A 21,403-nucleotide genomic window follows, 5' to 3' on the forward strand; every position below is an offset into this window, starting at 1 on the left:
TTTCAACTCTTTGTATTTCCTCAAGAATTTATCTGTTTCGCCCGGATTTGTCAATTTTTGCCTTTTGCTCCTGTAAGTGAAGGAGACGCCTTCCGGGAACTCCCACTTAAACTCGATATTGTTTCTTTTGAGTATCTGAACTAAGTCTTTGTAGGAGTCTCTCCGTTTTAGAAGCCTGACCGGGATATCTTTGAAAATAATTATGTTGCTTCCTCCGATGTTTAGCCTTTTCTCTCTACTCTTATGTAGGATCTTGTTTTTTATTTCCTTATCTTTGAATATGATTAGGCAGTCTCCTACGTATTTTTTGTTCTTTGGGACTTTAATTTTTAATCTGAACGCTGATTGTATTGCTTTATCTACATCTTCTGTTGGTAATTCCAACCAGAGGGCTAATTCTGTTGTTATTTTCTCCTTTATATTTTCCCCTTGAGCTTCAGGTATGCCTCTCATCCTAAGATTAGCCTCCCTCTGTCTTAATTCGTTCATAGCAATCCAATCTTTTAAATCTTCTTGACTTTTATTTAAACCCAGTATCTCGGCTTTAATTTTTTCTTCCTCACGTCTTACTTCCTTCAATTCTGTTTTTGTCTTTTTCAGACCTTCCTCCACTGTCTGCGTCCTCCTAAATACCTCTTTCATTTGACTTTTCAGTTCGGTAACTGTTTCGTCTAACTTCTTATCCGCTTCCCCAATTCTATGTTCTACTTGTTCTAATTTACGCTCAACGCTTTTTTCACTCTCTTTTATCTCCGCAAACATTTTCAATATCTCTGCTCTAAAGTCCCCTTCTTGCTTTGATCCCTTCCTATCCACTGGCGTTCCCCCTTCAGGTCTTTTCCCAACATTTGACATTCTTAGATTGTAGGGTAATCTAAGTTTAGAAGAAGAAAAACCAAAATACATATAACACTCCTAAAACAATTGCCCGTGTACTTAGTTGGTCCTGCTCTCAATTTGGTAATCTTTGGGTTGCACCAAAGTTAACTCCGTTGTCAGTCCTTTATCAGTCTTTATACTGTCAAAAGGTCGTCCTATTTCATTTCGCCATGTTGCAATTTTAGGGGGGTCAATAGTAGTCCTAAAAGCCTCAGAGTTCAAGAGAGTTCAGTATATTGTGCTTCAGAAGTTTCTGAAAGTTGGAAATCTTATATTTGCGATGAAATAAGATGGATTGGGGTAAATGTTCTCCGGTCTCCACATTAAATTTTTAAAGATTTTGTCACAAATTAAGATAAATTCATGAAAGTGTATGTAAAATTATATTGCTTTCCTCACCCCACTTCTCTGAGCAGCAAGTAATTGCCTGCATTTGGTTTTCTTTGGAGGAGCCCACTGGTGACTTATGCTGTTTTGTGATGTACGAATTTATTTACAACTACATAGGCCACATCTCCAGCACAGAATCATCATAGTCCAACCCTCTGCAAATAAGTTTTCCAAATCTAAATACTGCGACCAGAGTAGCCCATCTTCTCCACACTACAATGGGCTAAGCAAGAACATAGATACACCATACCCAAGCATACCATACCCAGAAGGTCAGTCTTATAAAAACAATTGTGCAGCTGTAACTTATTTGTTGCATTGGAACTAGGTATCTTCCCTCCAATGCTTTGTCGCTTGATTATTTCTCCCCACTAGGATTCCTGTGAGGGCAGAGCAGAATGTGGTTGCGTGAATATCACCATCACAAGCTCCTCCCACTGGATAGGGACCATGACTTCATTAGTTGAGTGACACAAACGTCTTGCCACATACACCCCACTATGTACATTTTAAATGAGAGGGAGAGAGAGAATAATCTCTTAAGAAAAATCGCAGTGGACCCTCCTATTTGCCTCCACTCAGTTGCTTATTCTATAGCATAATAATTATTTTCTAACATACAGTCCATCCTGGTCTGAAATTATTTTGTTAATTGGTATTAGAAGTAATTCATACCCCTTGAATTAAAGAAGCACCTCAGTTAGTGAACTTAATCAACTCTCAAGTATTCACCATCAGAAAAGAAACAGAAAGATTTTTATACAGTGCTTTTTAATGAGAAAAATAGTACTGGTACCCACCATGAAGTTATTACAGTGAGTGCCACATTTTAACATATGGGGGGAAAGGTGCTGGTTGCATACCCTTGAATACCCCCGGAAAAATGAACTGGTTTTACATGACCCTCATTAAAACTTTCAAAGATAACGTGGAGGTGAATCCTTTACATTTCTTGCAAAGGCACCCACTAATGTTTTAATCTGAAAGTATGACATCATTCCCATATTGGATCGTCAGACAGGCAGTACTTTTCTCTGTGGGTACGCAGGGGTACGCCTACCCCTAAACATTTTGTGGATCTTTGAAGTTTTGTCCATTTACTGTATTTATTTTCCCGGATTTGAACTATAAAATGGTGATTTTCTTGAGTCAAAATGAGAGTACCCCTAAACTTTTTTTTTTTTTAGAAAAAACATTTTGCAGGTATGCAAAATCCTGCAAAACCCTTGTTATTTTAAAAAAATAAATAAGGTAATTATTATCCCAGTTATACAGATGTAAAGTAAGCTTAATATGGTGAACGACACTCTCATATCTGAACTAGAAATGAAGCCCACATCTCCTAGGTGCAATCCATTGATTACAATGCCTTGGTGCCAGTTAGCAAACAACACTAGAGCAATAATTTGTCTCATATTTATTGATTAGTACACCAATAAAACATCACTTAAGGGCCAAAACACATAAAGCCAGCCCCATGTAGAATGCTTAACATCCCACACATATCCCATCATGCACTTGCTACATGTCGGTGGGCCTACACGTAGTATTACCAAACCAGTAATTCCTGGCCTGCTGTTGTGGTAATGATGGAGCTTAAATGGTAAATGTACTTAAATGCACTGGGGTATGCATAGAACATTTACTTAAACAAACATTTTACCTGTAATATATCATTATGTATGTTATAGTGGTTTTTGCTTGGAAAACATAGACCGATCATAGTTCTCCCTAATAACTCTTTGCTCCTATCAACATATATTGACCTTTTGGTAGACACTGTTTTGTTTGTTACTTTGAGTGATATTTAGCTTTTGTCATTCCACCTAAAGGAAAGAACTGCTATAACCTAATCTATACTGGATTGTGCTCAAGGCAGCAAAGCTTCAGATACCAATTGGCTCGAATGTTCACAAATATTCCAACTGCTCAGAGAACTAAACTGTCAGAATGGAAAGTTGTCTGGCTGCCTGGGATTAAATACTGACCCACAGGTCCCAGGAAGAGAAGTAGTTTTGTGGGCCAGACTGAAAGGAAGGGGAGCCAAGGGACACCAAACCTAGACACAATGGGACTAAGAGAAATGTGCAGATTAGGCAGTAGAGTAAGAAACAGGAACATGAATGAAAAAGCTATTTGGGGGCAAATGGACGGCTGAACTTCACATTTTGAATTTTGAACTTGCCCACCATATTTGCAGGCTCCTGTTGCTTCTTTGATGCACAAGATCTAGATTCAATATTCCTTCCTTACAGCAAGCATTCTGCTCCAACCACAGGTCTGAACACCCAATGCAAAAGTGAATGACCAGTTCAAACGTGAGTCCATCTGTCTACTTCTACCTTGGGCACATTTGCAATATCTGGGAAGCCAGAGGGTTTATAAACCATTTCCGTTCAAGGATGATCACTATCTGCCCTTATTGCAACTGTAAAAGTTAGTGAGATACTGCCAAATACAATGTAATGTAATAACATGATGATTAATATTTCCGCCCTTATCTGACATACAGGTAAAATGGTCATCATCAACCCTAACCTTTCCCCATTCAAGAAAATGAAACTGAATTTGTAATATAGTAATCATGCTGGCCCATGCTAAATCATTTAGCATTATATGCTGAGATGGCCTTTGAGACATAATTAGAAAGCTATCCAGACATTAAAATCTCCCAGTATAACCAGGTCTGCCACTGGGCATTCATCTAAGAAAAAACCAATTAGGTTTTCTTCCAAGACTCTCTCAGATACAGCAGAGCTGCTACTGGGAAGCTACACTTTCACAGCACTGAGGGGAAGGGACACTTAAAATAATAAGATAAATATTGCTACCCTTTACTGTAAATATCCCAACTAGATGATGCCAGCATGTTTGAACTGCCTGAAATTCTGCATCTAACAGAATTTTGCATATCTCTTTAGAAGGCATTAAACACTTCAAAACCCAGGAAATAACAGCCACCTCATTGCTTAATTCTGCATCTTGATCAAATTCCAACAGGGTATCACTACAGTTAATGATATTATTTAATACTGCAATAATCCATCAAATTATTTTGATTCCACAATCAGATTAGATCACTTGATCCAGTCAAACTCCCAACTTCTTGCAGAAAGAATGATTATACATAACCCCAGTTAGGCTTAAACATTGATCTTTATCCTATTTAGGGATTCCAATAAAGATGTTATGAGCCACCATCCTAATTCCAAAAACATACACATTCAGAAAAAAGTTCTAGTCATACCTTGACATGGTGAATGAGATGTTCTACTTCATTCACTTTATAGGTCTCTAGTCCCAGCTCCTTAGATAGTCGCAAGACACGGTTTTGTGTTGGCCCCACGTACGCCCCTCCCAGGTCCACATATTTGACATGCTTATTCTGGCAGAGAAGGGAACAAAGGGAACATTCTTGGCAAATGGCTATCAGACAAAACTTGTGATTCTCCATTTTTGCCCTCAATTCTGTGCCATGGGATGAAAATATTTTTTAATGTTGATGGAAAAAGAGTTTGTCTCTTATACACACACACACACACACACACACACACACACAATACATACACATACACATACACATACATACACACAATTTCTGCAGCAGTGCAGTACATGGGCTGAAGGCTTGTGGTACAGAAACCTGTTGATGCGAACTGGGTACAAGCCTGGCTAGCATTTTGGTGGGAGACTGCCATGGAACCCTATGTACCACACCTTCCATGATGGAAAGAAAGTTGTGATACAAATGTAATAAATAACACCATGGGAGAGGAGTTTTCAGCTACCCCACCTCCTGCCGCTGGAAGCCTTGTAAGAAGCTGCTGCAAAAGGGGAAAAGTGAACAACATCACGGGACTGGGGTTTCTAGGACCAGGAAACAGTGTTAGACTCTCTTGTTATTTTTGCTGTTTGCCAGGAGGTGTAACACTGTTAATGTAATGTTGCTATACAGTACTGCAATGTTTTTTTGGGTTGCAATATTTGCTATTGTCTTGCTGTTTTATTATGTTATTATGAAATAGTTTGCAATGTTTGATTTTGAAATGCATTATTGTTTTCTTTGTTGTGAGCCAATTTGAGCATCATTTTGTGACGCTTTGTGAATGAATGAATAAAAGAGATAAGACAGGAATACTTACTCTGACCGTGAATGTTCTGCCTCCAACCCTGTCACGGGCTTCCAGGACCACAACGCTCAATCCCGAGTCAAACAGCAGCTTGGCTGCTGACAGACCTAAAGAGCAAACAGAAGGATGCATTACGCTCCCTCCACCACGCAAAGTACTCATAGCTACATGAAATAAGAGTCAACCTTGAAAATGGATTTCATTAAATATTTCAGAGGTTTAAACCACCCAGTTACAAAGACTGAATAGTGAAGTGCTCCTTAGCCAGTGTTAAAATGCCATTATGAAATCTGGAATGCTATTGCCATGGATGGACATAGTCAATTGTTCATCAGATGGTGTTCACTTGAGAATACATCATTGTCTCACTCACGTCCTGCTTACAGGCTTTTGCATGGGCATCTCATTGGCCACTGTGAGAACCGAACGCTGGACTATATGGGACCTTGGCCTGATCTTGCAGGCTCTTCTTATGCTCTTATTGTACATAATTCAGGGCAAGGGCTTGGGAAGGTCTTTGGACTCCAATGATGCAGCGTGACAAATGAGAGCACTTCCTAGCTATGCCACCTTTCTTATCCATTTGAAGGAGAATAATCATTCTAATATATTACATGGCAGGAAACTAAAAGCATCTCCCATACCTAACCCTAATAATATTTTCACACATACACAATATTAGGGCACATGCTCTCTGGCATATTTTTCTTGTTTTATGGTTGATATTTAGCAATATATTGAGAATACCTCTCTCAGCTTCAGTTCCACAAATGGAAGTTAAACGTGCAATTTTATGAAGAACAGTGAAGCAATCACATAAAAATATTCTGTGCTGAAGTTCTATGCAGTATCTCACTGCATACTCTCTTAACAGCTTTTATTTTTGTTAGTTCCAGTTCCAGTGCTACAAAATGTTACTTTCTTCATTGCATTACCCTATTGTCGAGTTACAGCTCGGCATCCAGAGAAAAATCAGTCTCACACCATGATAGGTTCCGAATTATGGCTGCTCCTAGGGAAACATGGCAGCTCCTAGGGCTAATGCAGCACAGCTTTTATTGTGTGAAAATCAGAAAGATACAAGCCAAGTAAGGATACAAAAAATGTGTGAAAATCAGAAAGATACAAGCCAAGTAAGGATACAAAAAATACAAGTCAAGCAATTTGTTCTAGCCAGCAGATAAAGACCTTCGTAAACCGTGCGAGCGATCAGGCCATGCTACGTTAGCCAATCATATGGGACAGCACGAGCTGTTCACGCGCTATTCATGCTCCAAGGATGCTTCTAGCTATGAGATCACCCTGTAACAATAAGAACTTTGCTCATGCTCTCATGTACAAGCAATCATTTTCCCACATGTCCCCTTTTCTTATTTATATTATTAGAGGAAAAGAGGGACCATTAGTCCAAATCGTACACTTCATTGCCTAAGCGTCTACACTTTGCAACATAAATTCCTCTTGTAACCCCTGTGGTGGGCCGTGGTCGGTACCACCATGCAGTGCATTGGGAAATCAAAGAGGGTATGCATTGAATGCAACAACACACCACGACGAATCCAGCAACACATGCAATTACAATCAATAATACTTTTCTTAACCATACTCCATTGGGTAACCAAGAAGACAACCACTCCCATGGATCAAAACCTTCAGGTGGATTCAAAGGATTATGGGCTATCATTTGTTCCATATGATCAATAGTAGCAGAGATATTGGTTGATTGATCAGTTATGTACATGCAGCAATGAGAATAAATTAAGGCACAAATTCCACCTTTAGAAGCAAGGATCACATCTAAAGCATAATGATGTTGAAGAACTACATTTCTTATTTCTGATATTTCTTTGTTAATCATTTTTAAAGCCAAAATGGTGGAATTAAACAAATTTTCTGTCCAATTTGCCAATTTATGCAAATCACGGTAATTCATGGCTGCACCTAAAGAAGGCAGAAGGGACCTAGAAATGGCTGTCCCTGTATATTGAGAAATAGGTGATTGTACTTCCCTTCTGTTACGCAAACGGACCTCTGGGAGCTTATCTATTTTGTATATCAGGGGTATCACTATTCCTAGAATGTAGGTTCCAGAAAAGGCAAAGGGGATTACTGCAAGCAACAAAACACAGGTGATAAACTTATACGATTGTCCTTCATATTATTGCTAATCTTAAATGAAGCATTTACTGGAAAGCTAGAATACCATCACCAAAAAAGACTCAAAACTTCTCAAAACTTTTTAAAATCATTTTTCTCAGCAGCTAGAAGGCACTAGCCAAGCATATTCCGCTTCAAGCATATTCCACTTGCTGTAACTAAAAGGGATTGCAACAAGGTCGAGAACAGAGCCCATTGTAGTCGCGGGCCGTGCTAAAGAACCATATTGCAACTTTCTTTCTGTCCGGGAACCATGCCAAAGCACAAAAATGAAACAACTGGAACACACTAAAAAAATCCCCTCACCCCCTCCCTTGCCAAGAGTCCACAATAGTTCCAAGACAGCCCTCTGTCCATGCTCAGGGGAACACATCATAGGGCAGGACTCCTGAGGGAGGAGAAAAAAGGAAGAGATCTGGGGGGTAAAATCCAAGTGATGTCAATAAGGATGAGAATGGTAAATTAGTTCAATGGCTATTACTGAGCAACCTGTGTGATATTTCGTAGCTCGATTATTGGCATGTAAAAACCACAATCCAGAAGAAGTCACACAACCATTTCTGCAGATACAGGAGCCCATTTGCTGTAAATAAGTCTGATGTATTGCTCCCTGTACTGCTGAGTCAAAAGTCCAAGCCCAATGAAGCGTGATGATACAGATGGGATGGTCGCTATTGGGAGGCAGCAAAACTGTAATGATGTTTGGTGGTTGAAGTGGCTTCCTAGGGAAAAGGGGGGCCAATGCAGTAGGGATGAAGATGGCCTTTCAGCGTGCCAGGAAACACTGGAACAGCTGTGGAAGATGACTTTATCCATTACAGAGGTGATTGTGATCTTGTCCGCTGGATTCTTGTGTCCTTTAAGGGCAGAAAATAGTGGAGACAGAGTGGATGTGGGCAGGTCCAAATAACTCTTTATCCAATTCAGCTGTCCAAGAATTTGTTGTAAATCCACCAGTTTAAAATCAGGAAACTGTAGTTGAGGCGTGACTGGAATGGCTGCAGATGCTGTCAGCTGGTGTCCCAGGCACGTAATAGGTAAAGTCCGCTGGATCTTTCTTTAGCCACTGTCAATCCAACAGGTTGTAGCCTTTGCAGGATTTTGGGACACGGCGGAGGACAGGGCCGTGGCTAGCAGGCCGTGGCTAGCAGTGCCCACTGACTGGCAGGCTTTAAGCATGTCTGCAATGGCTATATTTGATGTTGTCATCAAAGGGCGCAGCACTTGCTTACAGTCCTCATGATCAAACGCAAGCTGGCGTACAATCAGTTCTTGTGTTGCCAGGTCCTGAACTTGCCGCTTGAAGGTATTATACAAGCGATCAACAAATTGTCCATAGGGCTTTGCAGGGTCCTGTCTGATGCTTCCCCACCGGCCATCTCGCTCATTCCTGTCATCAGGGACAGAGGCCAGAGCCTCTTGGGCTGAGGCTGTGGTGGCCTCCCAATACATAGGATCAAGGGCCAACTGTTGGGCAATGGTAAGAAAATTGCCTCCTCCCGTTAACCCATCGAGAACATCGGTTTGGGTCAGCATGACGGGGGCTGGGGGTGCAGGAGCAATCACAGGAAAGTGATTTGGAGTATCAGAATCAAAAGGCAACAACGGAGCGGCGGCACGGAGAGATCCTTGGAGAGGAGTAGTAGAAGCGGTGCCAGATGCCTTGGGCGGAGGAGGTGGTGTGAGACTGATTTTTCTTTGATTGCAAGAGTTGCAAAAAGAGCAGGGAGCACTTACCGAGGGATCCGTAGGAGGATGAGAGAGAGGCGCCTTTTGCCCTGTCCGGGCGGAGATAAGTGCTGATAAGACCGTAACGTAGTCCAGAATCACATTCACACGGGAGCTCTCACCGGGGATCCACTACGTGGATGAACGACGCGTCTGCAGCCCTTGCGGGGCGAGGTGAGAGCTGAACGTTGTACACACGGGAGCACTCACCAGGGATCCACTACGTGGATGAACGACGTGTTGGTGAGTGCTGAATAATGAAAAACAGACAGTCACACGGGAGCACTCACCAGGGATCCACTACGTGGATGAACGACGTGTTGGTGAGTGCTGAAAAACAACGTGAAGTCCGAAGGCAATCACACGGGGCACCAATTGTCGAGTTACAGCTCGGCATCCAGAGAAAAATCAGTCTCACACCATGATAGGTTCCGAATTATGGCTGCTCCTAGGGAAACATGGCAGCTCCTAGGGCTAATGCAGCACAGCTTTTATTGTGTGAAAATCAGAAAGATACAAGCCAAGTAAGGATACAAAAAATACAAGTCAAGCAATTTGTTCTAGCCAGCAGATAAAGACCTTCGTAAACCGTGCGAGCGATCAGGCCATGCTACGTTAGCCAATCATATGGGACAGCACGAGCTGTTCACGCGCTATTCATGCTCCAAGGATGCTTCTAGCTATGAGATCACCCTGTAACAATAAGAACTTTGCTCATGCTCTCATGTACAAGCAATCATTTTCCCACACCCTATAGATCCATATTTTGCACAGTAAACCATGGCTTGGCATGATGTCCAAATTTAGCCATTGTGTGCCCTGCAGCAACTCAGCAGCTTTAACTCAAATTTCTCCAAGAGTTGCAGTGGTAGCAAAATTAGTAAAAACAACTAAGAATTGACAAGGATTGATCTTATTTGCACAAAGGGCACTGCAACATTTAGACAGAGGTGAAGCAAGGGAAATGCAGTAAGCCTTCATAAGTAACTATGGCAACCTGCTATAAAATTGCATCCCCTTAAAGACTGGCTTCTAAGGGCTTTTACAATGGAAATTTAATCTGCAAAGACTGCTTCCCTATCACAGAATAATCTGTATTCAAATTACTGTCTGACTGAAATGTCAGCAATCATAATTATTAACCAAGCTCAGATTTTGGCCTGTTGGATTCCTGGTGGTTCATCTTTCATCAATCAGAATTTTAGATTCAATCATTTATCTACCCAAAACGCCAGAAAGATAAAATAAGATGAACATTACACGGGTTCTCTCAGTTAGGCTCACCTTTAAAGATGAACTTTGTGCAGTTATAAAATATGAACTGTAAGTGATATTGCTGTATACGAAGGGAACTTGACAGAAGGTTTGGTTAGTGAAGTATATACACATGTGATCTGACAATATCCATTCATTCCCATGGCCAATATTTTCTACAATTTTAACTCAACAATCATCTTCTCCATCCATCCCTTTGATTGGAAGTTTCCTCTCTGCGCCTTTTGCTTGCCCATTTGCCTCCATGGCTAAATGAGCTCCATGGCTCATCCAAAACCAGCTTCTTCTGTTATGCCACAGGGCCTTATTCTTAGCATCTGTGACCTATTGGTGGCTGCAAACTCCTTCACCAACCCCAAACAGGTGGTGAAATGAAGTCAAGGAAGGCATCAAAAGGCATGCTGAATGGCACTTTTAGAAGCAGCTTTCCAAGCATGAGCCCCAAAGTCTGGGACATTAATGAATTAGACTGAAAACCATTTGCAACAACTAAGATGCTTAATTTTGGGGCCAAGAACAAGCATTTCCTCTCCACCCCCCCCCCTTGGATTAAGAGCCTGTCTGGAATTTCATCTTTCCAAACCATCCAAGGTCAGGGTCACAGAGATGCTTCATACTTTCCAAAGCAGCCTGGGGGGGGGGGAGAATACAAACCAGTGGTCCTTCCTCTTCCCACGCTTCTTGAGAATGTCAGAAACAGCTCCCAGGCATCTACCTCTGTAAGGAAATCTGTCTGCTTTCTGTCCCTACATGTGTAATGCATTCACTTCTCCAAGGAAAGGGAAGCACACAGGGACAGCCAAGGAGATGCTAAACAAGTGTGGGAGGAAGTTCATGTGTGTGTGTGTGTGTGTGTGTGTCCCAGCTTGTTCTGAACATCCAAGACAGTTTTGCCCACAGATAAAAATAGAAGTGTTTTCTAAAAAGCGCAGTCAGACAGTATACAACACTTAAATGTCTCAAAACGTTTAAAGACAGTTTCACGCAGAAGACTTTCCTCCAGATTGTTTTCTCTCCTAAGTACTCTAGAGAACAGCCACTTCAAGCCTAATTTGGAACTCTGAAGTAATTTCACAACTAAATCATACTTAGCAGAATATCGGCTGCTCAAGTGAGACATTAAAAACACCTCTAAAAATTAAGGTGAACTGGGAAGCTACACTCTCACAATTACCACAGTGGTGAAAAGCTTTACATAGTCAAACCACAGAAAGCACAATAATTGATAATCAAATAACCGTTGACTGTGGAGCCATTGAGTTTATGTCCAATTAGGTAATGTACCCACTTTAGATATACACTGGGAAACTAGCTTGTGTTCAGATACAATTACTGGTACCTGTTTGGTAAGGCTGGTCACAGATATTTTTGCAACTATTCAGAATAGGTCATAGTCAGAGTAGTCGCATTGAAAGTAATGGATAAGAGCAACTAAGGTTAGTTACTTCAATGAGTCCTATTATTAGTAAAACTTAGTTAAATGCAGCCCAATGTATGTACTCCATATAGGACTGACCTGCTTTAATTAATGAACCTAAGTTAGTTTTGTCCATTAATTTCAATAGGTCTATTCAGAGTATGATTTAGTAGGATGACACCCTGTGTTACTTACTTATGAGGCACCCTCATCAGCATACTTAACAAATGCCTCTTTCGGGAAGTGGATAGGCCAGCCCCATGCAGCTGTTTTTTCTTTGAGTTCAGGTCAGTTTAGTCCATGATCAAATCAGACCCTTTTTATTTACAGGCTAACTTGCAAGTCAAGCACTTTCTTGAAAGCATAAGCACAATAAACTTTGCAGTTCACTAGAATATACAGAGACAAACAAAAAATTATGTGATGCACAATGAGGGAACTAGAGAGGGTAAGCCTCTTTTGTTCACAGCTAGAAAGCAATTTCCCCAAGCTTAGATCTCCTTTCAAGGCCTCAACATTCTGCTTATTGCATTACTTTGCCTGAAAATTGGATTTAATAGCATTGGGGTCATTAGAACAGTCAGCACAATATAAACAATCTGATTACTGGGTTTCAGCTGAGATATTGAACTTGGCATCAAGTACTTTGATCTCTGTTCTTACTCACTGTCAGTCAGCAAAATTCTGTTAATAAGGTAGCACTGAAATTGCTCAACTGAACAGTTTCACACGCCTTTGATTCTTCATTTCGTTTAACTTTGACAGATTGTTTTGGGGTCCTAAATTATCTCTGTGTTTAACTAAAGTCATGCAGTAGTTGAGAACTCTGGAACAAGAGTGTTCTATGTGGACTGTGGTGTTTTTAAGGATACATGGTTTATTTACACATATAGACAACCTGAGCCTACAATGGAGGGGTTCGCAGCATTAACACCCCAAGAGGACCTTGCTTCCCCCTTAGCTGCAGCCTTGGATTGAAACAGAAATCAGACATCACTCTGTCTCTCTCAGGTCTGGTGTGCTGCTTAAATTCTGTCTCAGATCACTGACAAATTTATATTCATGGCCCAATAAGATGATAAGAATGCAACCGCCCTGTTATAATATTTAAAGATTAATTAGTGGTAGCAGGACATCTCACCCAGTTATATCCAGTTTTCTTTCTGGAAGGAAGGAAGGCAGGCTGTGGTCTAGGAATACACTGGGAGGTTCATGAATTAGAGAAGTGCTCTCCTGTGAACAGAGTTGGTGCTATTTGAACACACCCACCCACCACTCAGTACACAACTCTAACTTTGACAGATTGTTTTGGGGTTCTAAATTGTCTCTGTGTTGAACTAAAGTCATGCAGTAGTTGGGAACTCTGGAAAAACAGTGTTCTATGTAGATTGTCCTGGTCAATGTCTATGGCACATTCGGTATTAAGTATGTAGAGTCCATGCAGACATTCAACTGAACATGGTGTATGTTGGAGGCAGAGCCTGTTTTCAATAATAATAATAATAATAATAATAATAATAATAATAATAATAATAATAATAATTTATTATTTCTACCCTGCCCATCTGGCTGAGTTTCCCCAGCCACTCTGAGTGGCTTTCAACAGAACATTAAAAACAGAATAAAACTTCAAACATTAAAAACTTCCCTAAAGAGGGCTGCCTTCAGATGTCTTCTAAAAGTTAGATAGTTGTTTATTTCCTTGATGGGAGGGCGTTCCACAGGGTGGGCACCACTACCGAGATGGCCCACTGCCTGGTTCCCTGTAACCTCACTTCTCGCAGTGAGGGAACCGCCAGAAGGCCCTTGGTGCTGGACCTCAGTGTCTGGGCTGAACAATGGGGGTGGAGACGCTCCTTCAGGTATACTGGGCTGAGGCCGTTTAGGGCTTTAAAGGTCAGTACCAACACTTTGAATTGTGCTCGGAAACGTACTGGGAGCCAATGTAGGTTTTTCAGGACCAGTGCTATATGGTCTTCGCGGCCACTCCCAGTCACCAGTCTAGCTGCCGCATTCTGGATTAGTTGCAGTTTCTGGGTCACCTTCAAAGGTAGCCCCACGTGGAGTGCATTGCAGTAGTCCAAGCGGGGGATAACCAGAGCATGCACCACTCTGGCGAGGCAGTCCGCAGGCAGATAGGGTCTCAGCCTACCAGATGGAGTTGGTATACAGCTGCCCTGGACACAGAATTTACCTGCACCTCCATAGACAGCTGTGAGTCCAAATGACTCCCAGGCTGTGCACCTGCTCCCTCAGGGGCACGGTTGCATGTCACCTGCATACTGATGAACACCCAGCCCAAACCCCGATGATCTTTCCCAGTGGCTTCATACAGATATTAAAAAGCATGGGGGAGAGGACGAAACCCTGAGGCACCCCACATGTGAGAGCCCAGGGGCCTGAACACTCATCCCCCAAAACCACTTTCTGGACACAGCCCAGGAGAAAGGAGCAGAACCACTGTATAAGAGTGTAAACAGTCCAAACATTTGCATAGGTCTAGGGCAGTGTTTCCCAACCTTTTTTGGGCAAAGGCACACTTGTTTGATGAAAGAAATCTCGAGGCACACCACCATTACAGCCCCGTGACGTCAGCGCGCAGCGTCACGCCGGGAGGGACGCACGAAAGTGTAACTTTCAATTTTTTTCCCTCCCCCTTGCCGGGGAACCTCCAAGCTTTGGGGGTGGGGGGGAGGAGGAGGCAGCAAAGCGAGGAACTGAGGGACCCTAACCCTAACCCTAACCCTCACCCTCACCGATCACCCGGGAAAGCATGCGAACGAGGAGCCCCCGTGTCCTGCTCCCGGCAGCGGACGGCACAAAGCGAGGCGGCCTGGACAAGGCAGCACGCTCCCCGCTCTCGCTGCATCGGGGCTTTTCTCCTCCAGGCCACTTTCGAAGTCCCCTTCTCCGCTCCCAAGAGCCGGAGCTGCTGCTTCCAGGCCCTGTCCGAGCCCTGACTTGTGGCCTCACTTCAAGGAGCGCCTGTTGCTGGGGACGGGACTGCATCCCCCTCAGCCGCCGCCTCGCTTCCTTCCAGGAGACCCGACGGCTCCCCCTCTCCTGCTCGCCCTCCTGCGCCCGCAGCAGACCGAGACCTCCCCGCCCCCGCCCGGCTCTGCCCTACCTGGGCGCCTCCAAGCCCGGCCGGCTCCGCGTCGCGCTCCACACCGGGCAGCTGCAGCAGGGCTGCGCGGGGGCGCGCGGTGGCCCGGCTGAGCGCGCCCCGGAGCCGCTGCGTCGTCGCTCGCGAGTCCCTCCGAGAGCCCTCGGGACTGACTCCGGAGTCGCGAGGCGGCGCATCGCCCAGGGAAGGGGCGGCTTCCCACAAGTCCTCCGGGAAGCAAACGCCCTCGCCCGCCTCCCTCCAGGCAACATCTCGCGGCACACCAGGCAACATCTCACGGCACACTAGTGTGCCGCGGAACACCGGTTGGGAAACACTGGTCTAGGGAACACGATATTTAGTGGTAAAGGCCACACAGGTCAAGAAAAAAACTTAAGCCACTTTCTATCTTCACTGCTCAGGGTTACAATATCTAGTTAGTCGTCCCTCAGAGATATTGGAGGGTGAGATGCCCAGAGACAATGCACCATTTTGAGAACACAGCTTTTTCTTCCAAAACAATAAGAAATGTGATGCCATAAAAACCTGAATGTATTCTGTTGCTTCAGGTAATTTGACCTTCATAGCTGTATCAAAAAGAGATTGTGCAAGTTGTCATACTAGATATTTCCTTGGCAGCTACCCAACGCTGAAACCAAATTGATATTGTAGCATTATGAGCTATTTAGGCAATTACAGCATGTTGCACAAATTGTTTAATCAGCTGCTTCAGAGGCTGCAAACTCTGTAGATTGGATTCAGAGCCTTATCTGAAACTTGATATCATGTATAAAGAGGAAGTGCAGGTGATAGACAAGAATGGGCTTAATGCTGTGCTAGAAAGGAAGGCCTGTGAGGCTCAAATCTAAAAGAACAAGTTACCAGAGATGCTAGACAAACTATGTGCCCATATGAAATAAGAATGCCGTTCACGCCATTTATGGCAGGGATGAATTTGCCACAATCCTCCTCCCCTGGAAAAAGAAGAGAGGTGGTATCTCCCTAGGGGAGGACAATGGTCTGAGGGCAATTTTGCCCAATGGGGAGAGAGGTGGTGACAGGCTATTTAGGCCTACTCCACCCTGCACGCTTCCCTCTTGTTTATTCAGCACCCTCCCTCCATTTTGCAGTGTGGGCCTACAGGCTAGTCATCTGTTTTCCAGGAGCGGAGTAGGATTTTTTTTTGAGACTGTAATTGGCTCCTGGTCTTCTCTTTTTTTACTGACTCCACACTGTAGTGGTGTTTCTTGGAGTAGTGTTCCTTCAGTTTGGTTAGTTGGCATGTATTCTGGACAGGTGAGAAGATTTCAGAAAGAACGGAACACGTACCTAAGGCCATGTTGGGTTGTGGGCATCCCTTGGTCACTGTTGTCAGGCATGGCTTGCAGGTGCTGAGGGTGGGGTGCCCTTTGGCCTGGCAGACACAATGAGGTGAATGCTGGTCAATGGGCCACAGTGTGCCTGTTTGGCTCTTACACTCAAGGTCCAGGCAGCAGGGAGGGAGGAATATTAGGAAACCTCACTGCATGCACACAATGTGCAGCTGTTAACTTGCCCAGATGATGAGGATAGAAATTGCCCCCTCTATTAATGAACACCTGCCCAAAATTAATTAATTTGATTTGGTTACATTGGCTGAATGTGACTAGTTAATTTGTTTTGCAGATCCGCAAGTTGTTATATTTAGTAAATATAACCTATTTATCCACATTTGGTTGTCTTGACACTTCATCTTGGTGTGCTGGCAAATTAATATACTGCATAGATATTCTACAGCAGGAATGCTTGATCTGTGCTTTTCACCAAAGGAAATAGTCTTGTACAGCCACATTAGCAGCATTAGTGAAAACACAGCATACTGGCATGAGCTCTCTGAAACTACCAGATACATGAGGTTGTGTGAATTTTCATAGTATGGGTACTTGTGACATCACAGAGATGCCTAAAATTGAATGTTTCTACCAGAATCTGGACATCAGCAATATAAATGGCAATATAACTGGAACTGATGAAAACTGTTGGGTAGCTTATTACCCACAGAGTGATAATTACCGTACCTAGTTTCCATTCCAAGCACTGGAAAGGTTTCCTCACCCACCGGTACCCTTAAGGAAAAGACAAATTAAGCAGAGATCAAGGGAGCAATCAAAGATACCCCACAGTTCAGAAACAGTCTGTTACCCATGACCAGTTGGAGGAAGGTGTGTGTGTGTGTGTGTGTGTGTGTGTGTGTGTGTATGCTACCACAATCTCCCTTGTTCTTGTTTCCCATAGAATGAAGCACAGTGGAGACTGTGGTGTTTTAGGATACATGGTTTATTTACACATATATACAACCGTTTGCAGCATTGACACCCCAAGCGGGCCTTGCTTCCCCCATAGCTGCAACCTTGGATTCAAACAGAAATCAAACATCACACTGTCTCTCTCAGTTCCTAGTGTGCTGCTTAAATTCTGCCTCAAATCACTGAAACTCTCTGTTCTCAACTCTGCCTTTGTCCTTCTAACTATCCACGAGTTGATGGAAGGCCCCACTCATATGCCATCTCACACAGAGGCCCTTTCCTTTGCTCCCCTTAATGGCTCATCACCCAGCTGACTGCCCCACCAAGAAGCTAGCCTCACTTATAGTTTAACACTTGCTGGATCCAAGGGTTAGAAGGGTCCCTGTTCCCAATCACAGCGCTCTCGCTCTCTCTGGGGAAGGTGACAAGAACAGTTCATTTTGTTAAAGAAATACTCTTATAAATTATTTGTAAAGAGAATGCAGCAACTAAATCTTTCAAAAATGTTGCCTGGCTACCTTACCTAACAGCACAAAGTGATAATAGTGTGAGGGTGTTTACACAGTGCACAAACATTGTGCAAGGCTCTATTTGCTGTATTGAGCAAGTTTAATGTTACCTGGAGTTTTGCCTTCAAAATGCAATGTCAGCCTTTGAACAGTAGCCATTAAAAATGCTGACAGATTTATATTTATGGCCCAATAAGGTGATAAGAATGCAACTGTCCTGTTATAATTTCCCCAAGCTTAGATCTCCTTTCAAAGCCCCAACATTCTGCTTTATTGCATTACTTTGCCTGAAAATTGGATTTAATAGCATTGGGATCATTAGAGCAGTCAGCATAATATAAACAATCTGATTACTGGGTTTCAGCTGAGATATTGAACTTGGCATCAGATACTTTGATCTCTGTTCTTACTCACTGTCAGTCAGCAAAATTCTGTTAATAAGGTAGCACTGAAATTGCTCAACTGAACAGTTTCACATGCCTTTGATTCTTCATTTTGTTTTTTTAACTTTGACAGATTGTTTTGGGGTCCTAAATTATCTCTGTGTTTAACTAAAGTCATGCAGTAGTTGAGAACTCTGGAACAACAGTGTTCTATGTGGACTGTGGTGTTTTTAAGGATACATGGTTTATTTACACATATAGGCAACCTGAGCCTACAATGGAGGGGTTCGCAGCATTAACACCCCAAGAGGGCCTTGCTTCCCCCATAGCTGCAGCCTTGGATTGAAACAGAAATCAGACATCACTCTGTCTCTCTCAGGTCCTGGTGTGCTGCTTAAATTCTGTCTCAGATCACTGACAAATTTATATTCATGGCCCAATAAGACGATAAGAATGCAACCGCCCTGTTATAATATTTAAAGATTAATTAGTGGTAATTAGTGGTAATTAATTATCTCACCCAGTTATATCCAGTTTTCTTTCTGGAAGGAAAGAAGGCAGGCTGTGGTCTAGGAATACACTGGGAGGTTCATGAATTAGAGAAGTGCTCTACTGTGAACAGAGTTGGTGCTATTTGAACACACCCACCCACCACTCAGTACACAAATGAGTTTCACAGCTCACATCAGCCTTCCTCAAGCTGATGCCCTCCAGATATTACTTGGACTGCAACTCAAAACATTCCGGCCTCTTGGCTGAGGCTGATGGGAGTTGGAGGCCAGCAATAACTGGAAAGTTGCCCTCACTATCAGGCTGCAGCCAGAGCCATGAACTGAACTCTATTTTTGAAAGAAGGCTAAACCTGGAAATGGGCAGGGAACCATGGCTTCTCTCCACACATTTAAGTACAGGTCCTTCGTAGGTCCTTCAAACATGTTTCCTAGCTACCTTGCAGTCACCTAACAGCACCAGCAGATAACACTGTGAGGATGTTTTGGCAGAACACAAAGCCACTTTCAACATTGTGCAAGGTTCTATTTGCTGTATTGAGTACGTTTAAGGTTACCTGAAGCTTTGAGTTGAAAACCCGAAATCAGTCATAAATTTAGGTGGTTTGAATAATGACAGAGTTGCCCAGCATGCTTCTGGTGACTGAAGCTTATTAAGTCCATTCTTTGAGAGAGAAATGTCAGCATTAGAGTCAGATACATCTACTTTCCAAAATATATATTACACTACAAAAGGGTTTTAGGAAAGTTAAATGCTAAGTTCCTCTTCCCACACTGAATGATAAAAGACATCTGATGATATTCATGCCTGGGAATCTGTATGTCCTGAGCCAAAGGGACAATTTGCTTAGAAAATGTTTTTTCTCACATTATTTTTGGAATAGCCAAAGTCAAAACATTAGGTCCCTTATACTGAAAAGTAAATATGTACCTAATTTCAAGAAGCTGGAGATGGTGTTTGTAAGTGGTCCATGTTTCACAAGCATACAGTAAAGTTGGTAGTACAATAGCTTTGTAAATAAGCATTTTGGTTTCCCTGTGAATGTCCCGGTCCTCAAACACTCTGCACTTCAATCGGGAGAAAGCTGCACTCACAGAACTCAGGCAATGATGGGTTTTGGCATCAGTGTTGACCCTTGTGGAACGATAACTGCTTAGGTAGGAGAAGTGATCGGCATTTCCCAACGTTACACCATTGAGTTGGATTTGTGGTGCTACAGAGGGCTTATTTTGTACTTGTTAGTGCAGCACTTTGGTTTTTTGGATGTTGAGCGACAGACCAAGCTTTTCATAAGCTTCTGTGAAGATATTTAGGATGGTTGGGACATCTCTTGGGAAGACAGGCAAACTAATATCAGTGTACTGGATGAAGCAAAGATCACCAGTGTTGAAGCAATGATTCTTCAACAACAGTTTCGTTGGACTGGTCATGTTGTGCGGATGCCTGATGATCGTCTTCCAAAGCAACTACTCTATTCTGAACTTAAAAATGGAAAGCATAATGCTGGTGGTCAACAAAAGAGGTTTAAAGACTCTCTCAAGGCAAATCTAAAAAAATGTAGTATAAACACCGACAACTGGGAAATACTGGCCTGCAAGCACTCCAATTGGAGAACAGCCTTTACCAAAGGTGTCATGGGCTTTGAAGACACTCAAACTCAGGACGCAAGGGAGAAACGTGCTAAGAGGAAGGCACGCTTGGCAAATCCACACCGTGATCAACTCCCGCCCGGTAACCAATGGCCCCATTGTGGAAGGATGTGTGGATCCAGAAATGGCCTCCACTGTCACCTACGCACTCATTGTTAAAACCGTGATTATGGAAGACAATCTTACTTGGCTACGAGTGATTGCCAAAAAGAAGAATGTACCTAATCTATGAGGAAAAACACACACTTTTCAATTTCCTTCACAACAGTCCAGCAGTTACTCTTCACCCAGAATGATGTGAATGATTACCATCTACTGAAAGCTTCCTGGACTTTTTCTTTTTGCCTCGGTTCAGTGAGTAAACATCCTTCCCTTAAAGGCATATCAGGATATGAGCACATGGCTAGCTTGTTCTTGCTGTCTGGATGCATGGCAGCTGGTTCAACAAACACAAATACAATATAAGTTGAAGTAAGATTGTGGTGCAGTCCCCCAACTAAACTTTTTCAACAGCTCATACATCCATGTTTCCTCTATTTCTCATCCCTTCCCATAGCTCAGTCAGTAGAGCGTGAGACTCTTAATCTCAGGGTCATGAGCAAAAGATTTATGCATTGCAGGGGACTGGTCTAAATGGCCATTCTATGAAAACAGTAAGAGAGAGAAAGTTGCCCCAATACACTTTAATCAAACCTAAAGGTTTTAAGCCTCCAATATACATTTAACTCTTTCAAGCCATTCCCATCACCTCTGAACATCCTGCCTGCTACTGCCTCAGGCAGGTCTTCAGAGCATAAAGGCTGAATACACCAGCAGGCATTAAAAGCACATTATCCCCCCCCCTCAAAAAAATAATCCTGGGAACAGTAGTTTGTTAAGGGTGCTGGGAATTGTTGCTCTGTGAGGGGTAAATTACAGTTCTGAGGATTCATTGGGGGTAAGCATGTACTTTAAATGTGCTTTGAATTAATGGTGCGCAATGCAG

At 42.9% G+C, this 21,403-nt stretch overlaps 1 protein-coding gene across 1 annotated transcript in view; it reads right to left on the reverse strand.

Moving 5' to 3' along the window:
- LOC310704677 (amine oxidase [flavin-containing] B-like) overlaps positions 1-21,403 on the reverse strand; it is a 56,889-nt gene that overhangs the window by 32,514 nt on the left and 2,972 nt on the right. The window contains exons 2-3 of the mRNA XM_083498449.1: positions 5,412-5,506; positions 4,517-4,654 (exon numbers count right to left, since the gene is read on the reverse strand). Coding sequence (XP_083354575.1) covers positions 4,517-4,654; positions 5,412-5,506 — 233 coding nt within the window. The remainder of the gene's footprint in view (positions 1-4,516; positions 4,655-5,411; positions 5,507-21,403) is intronic.

Source organism: Podarcis liolepis, assembly GCF_965112155.1.
Source record: "Podarcis liolepis genome assembly, chromosome: 4".
Lineage (NCBI taxonomy): Eukaryota > Metazoa > Chordata > Lepidosauria > Squamata > Lacertidae > Podarcis > Podarcis liolepis.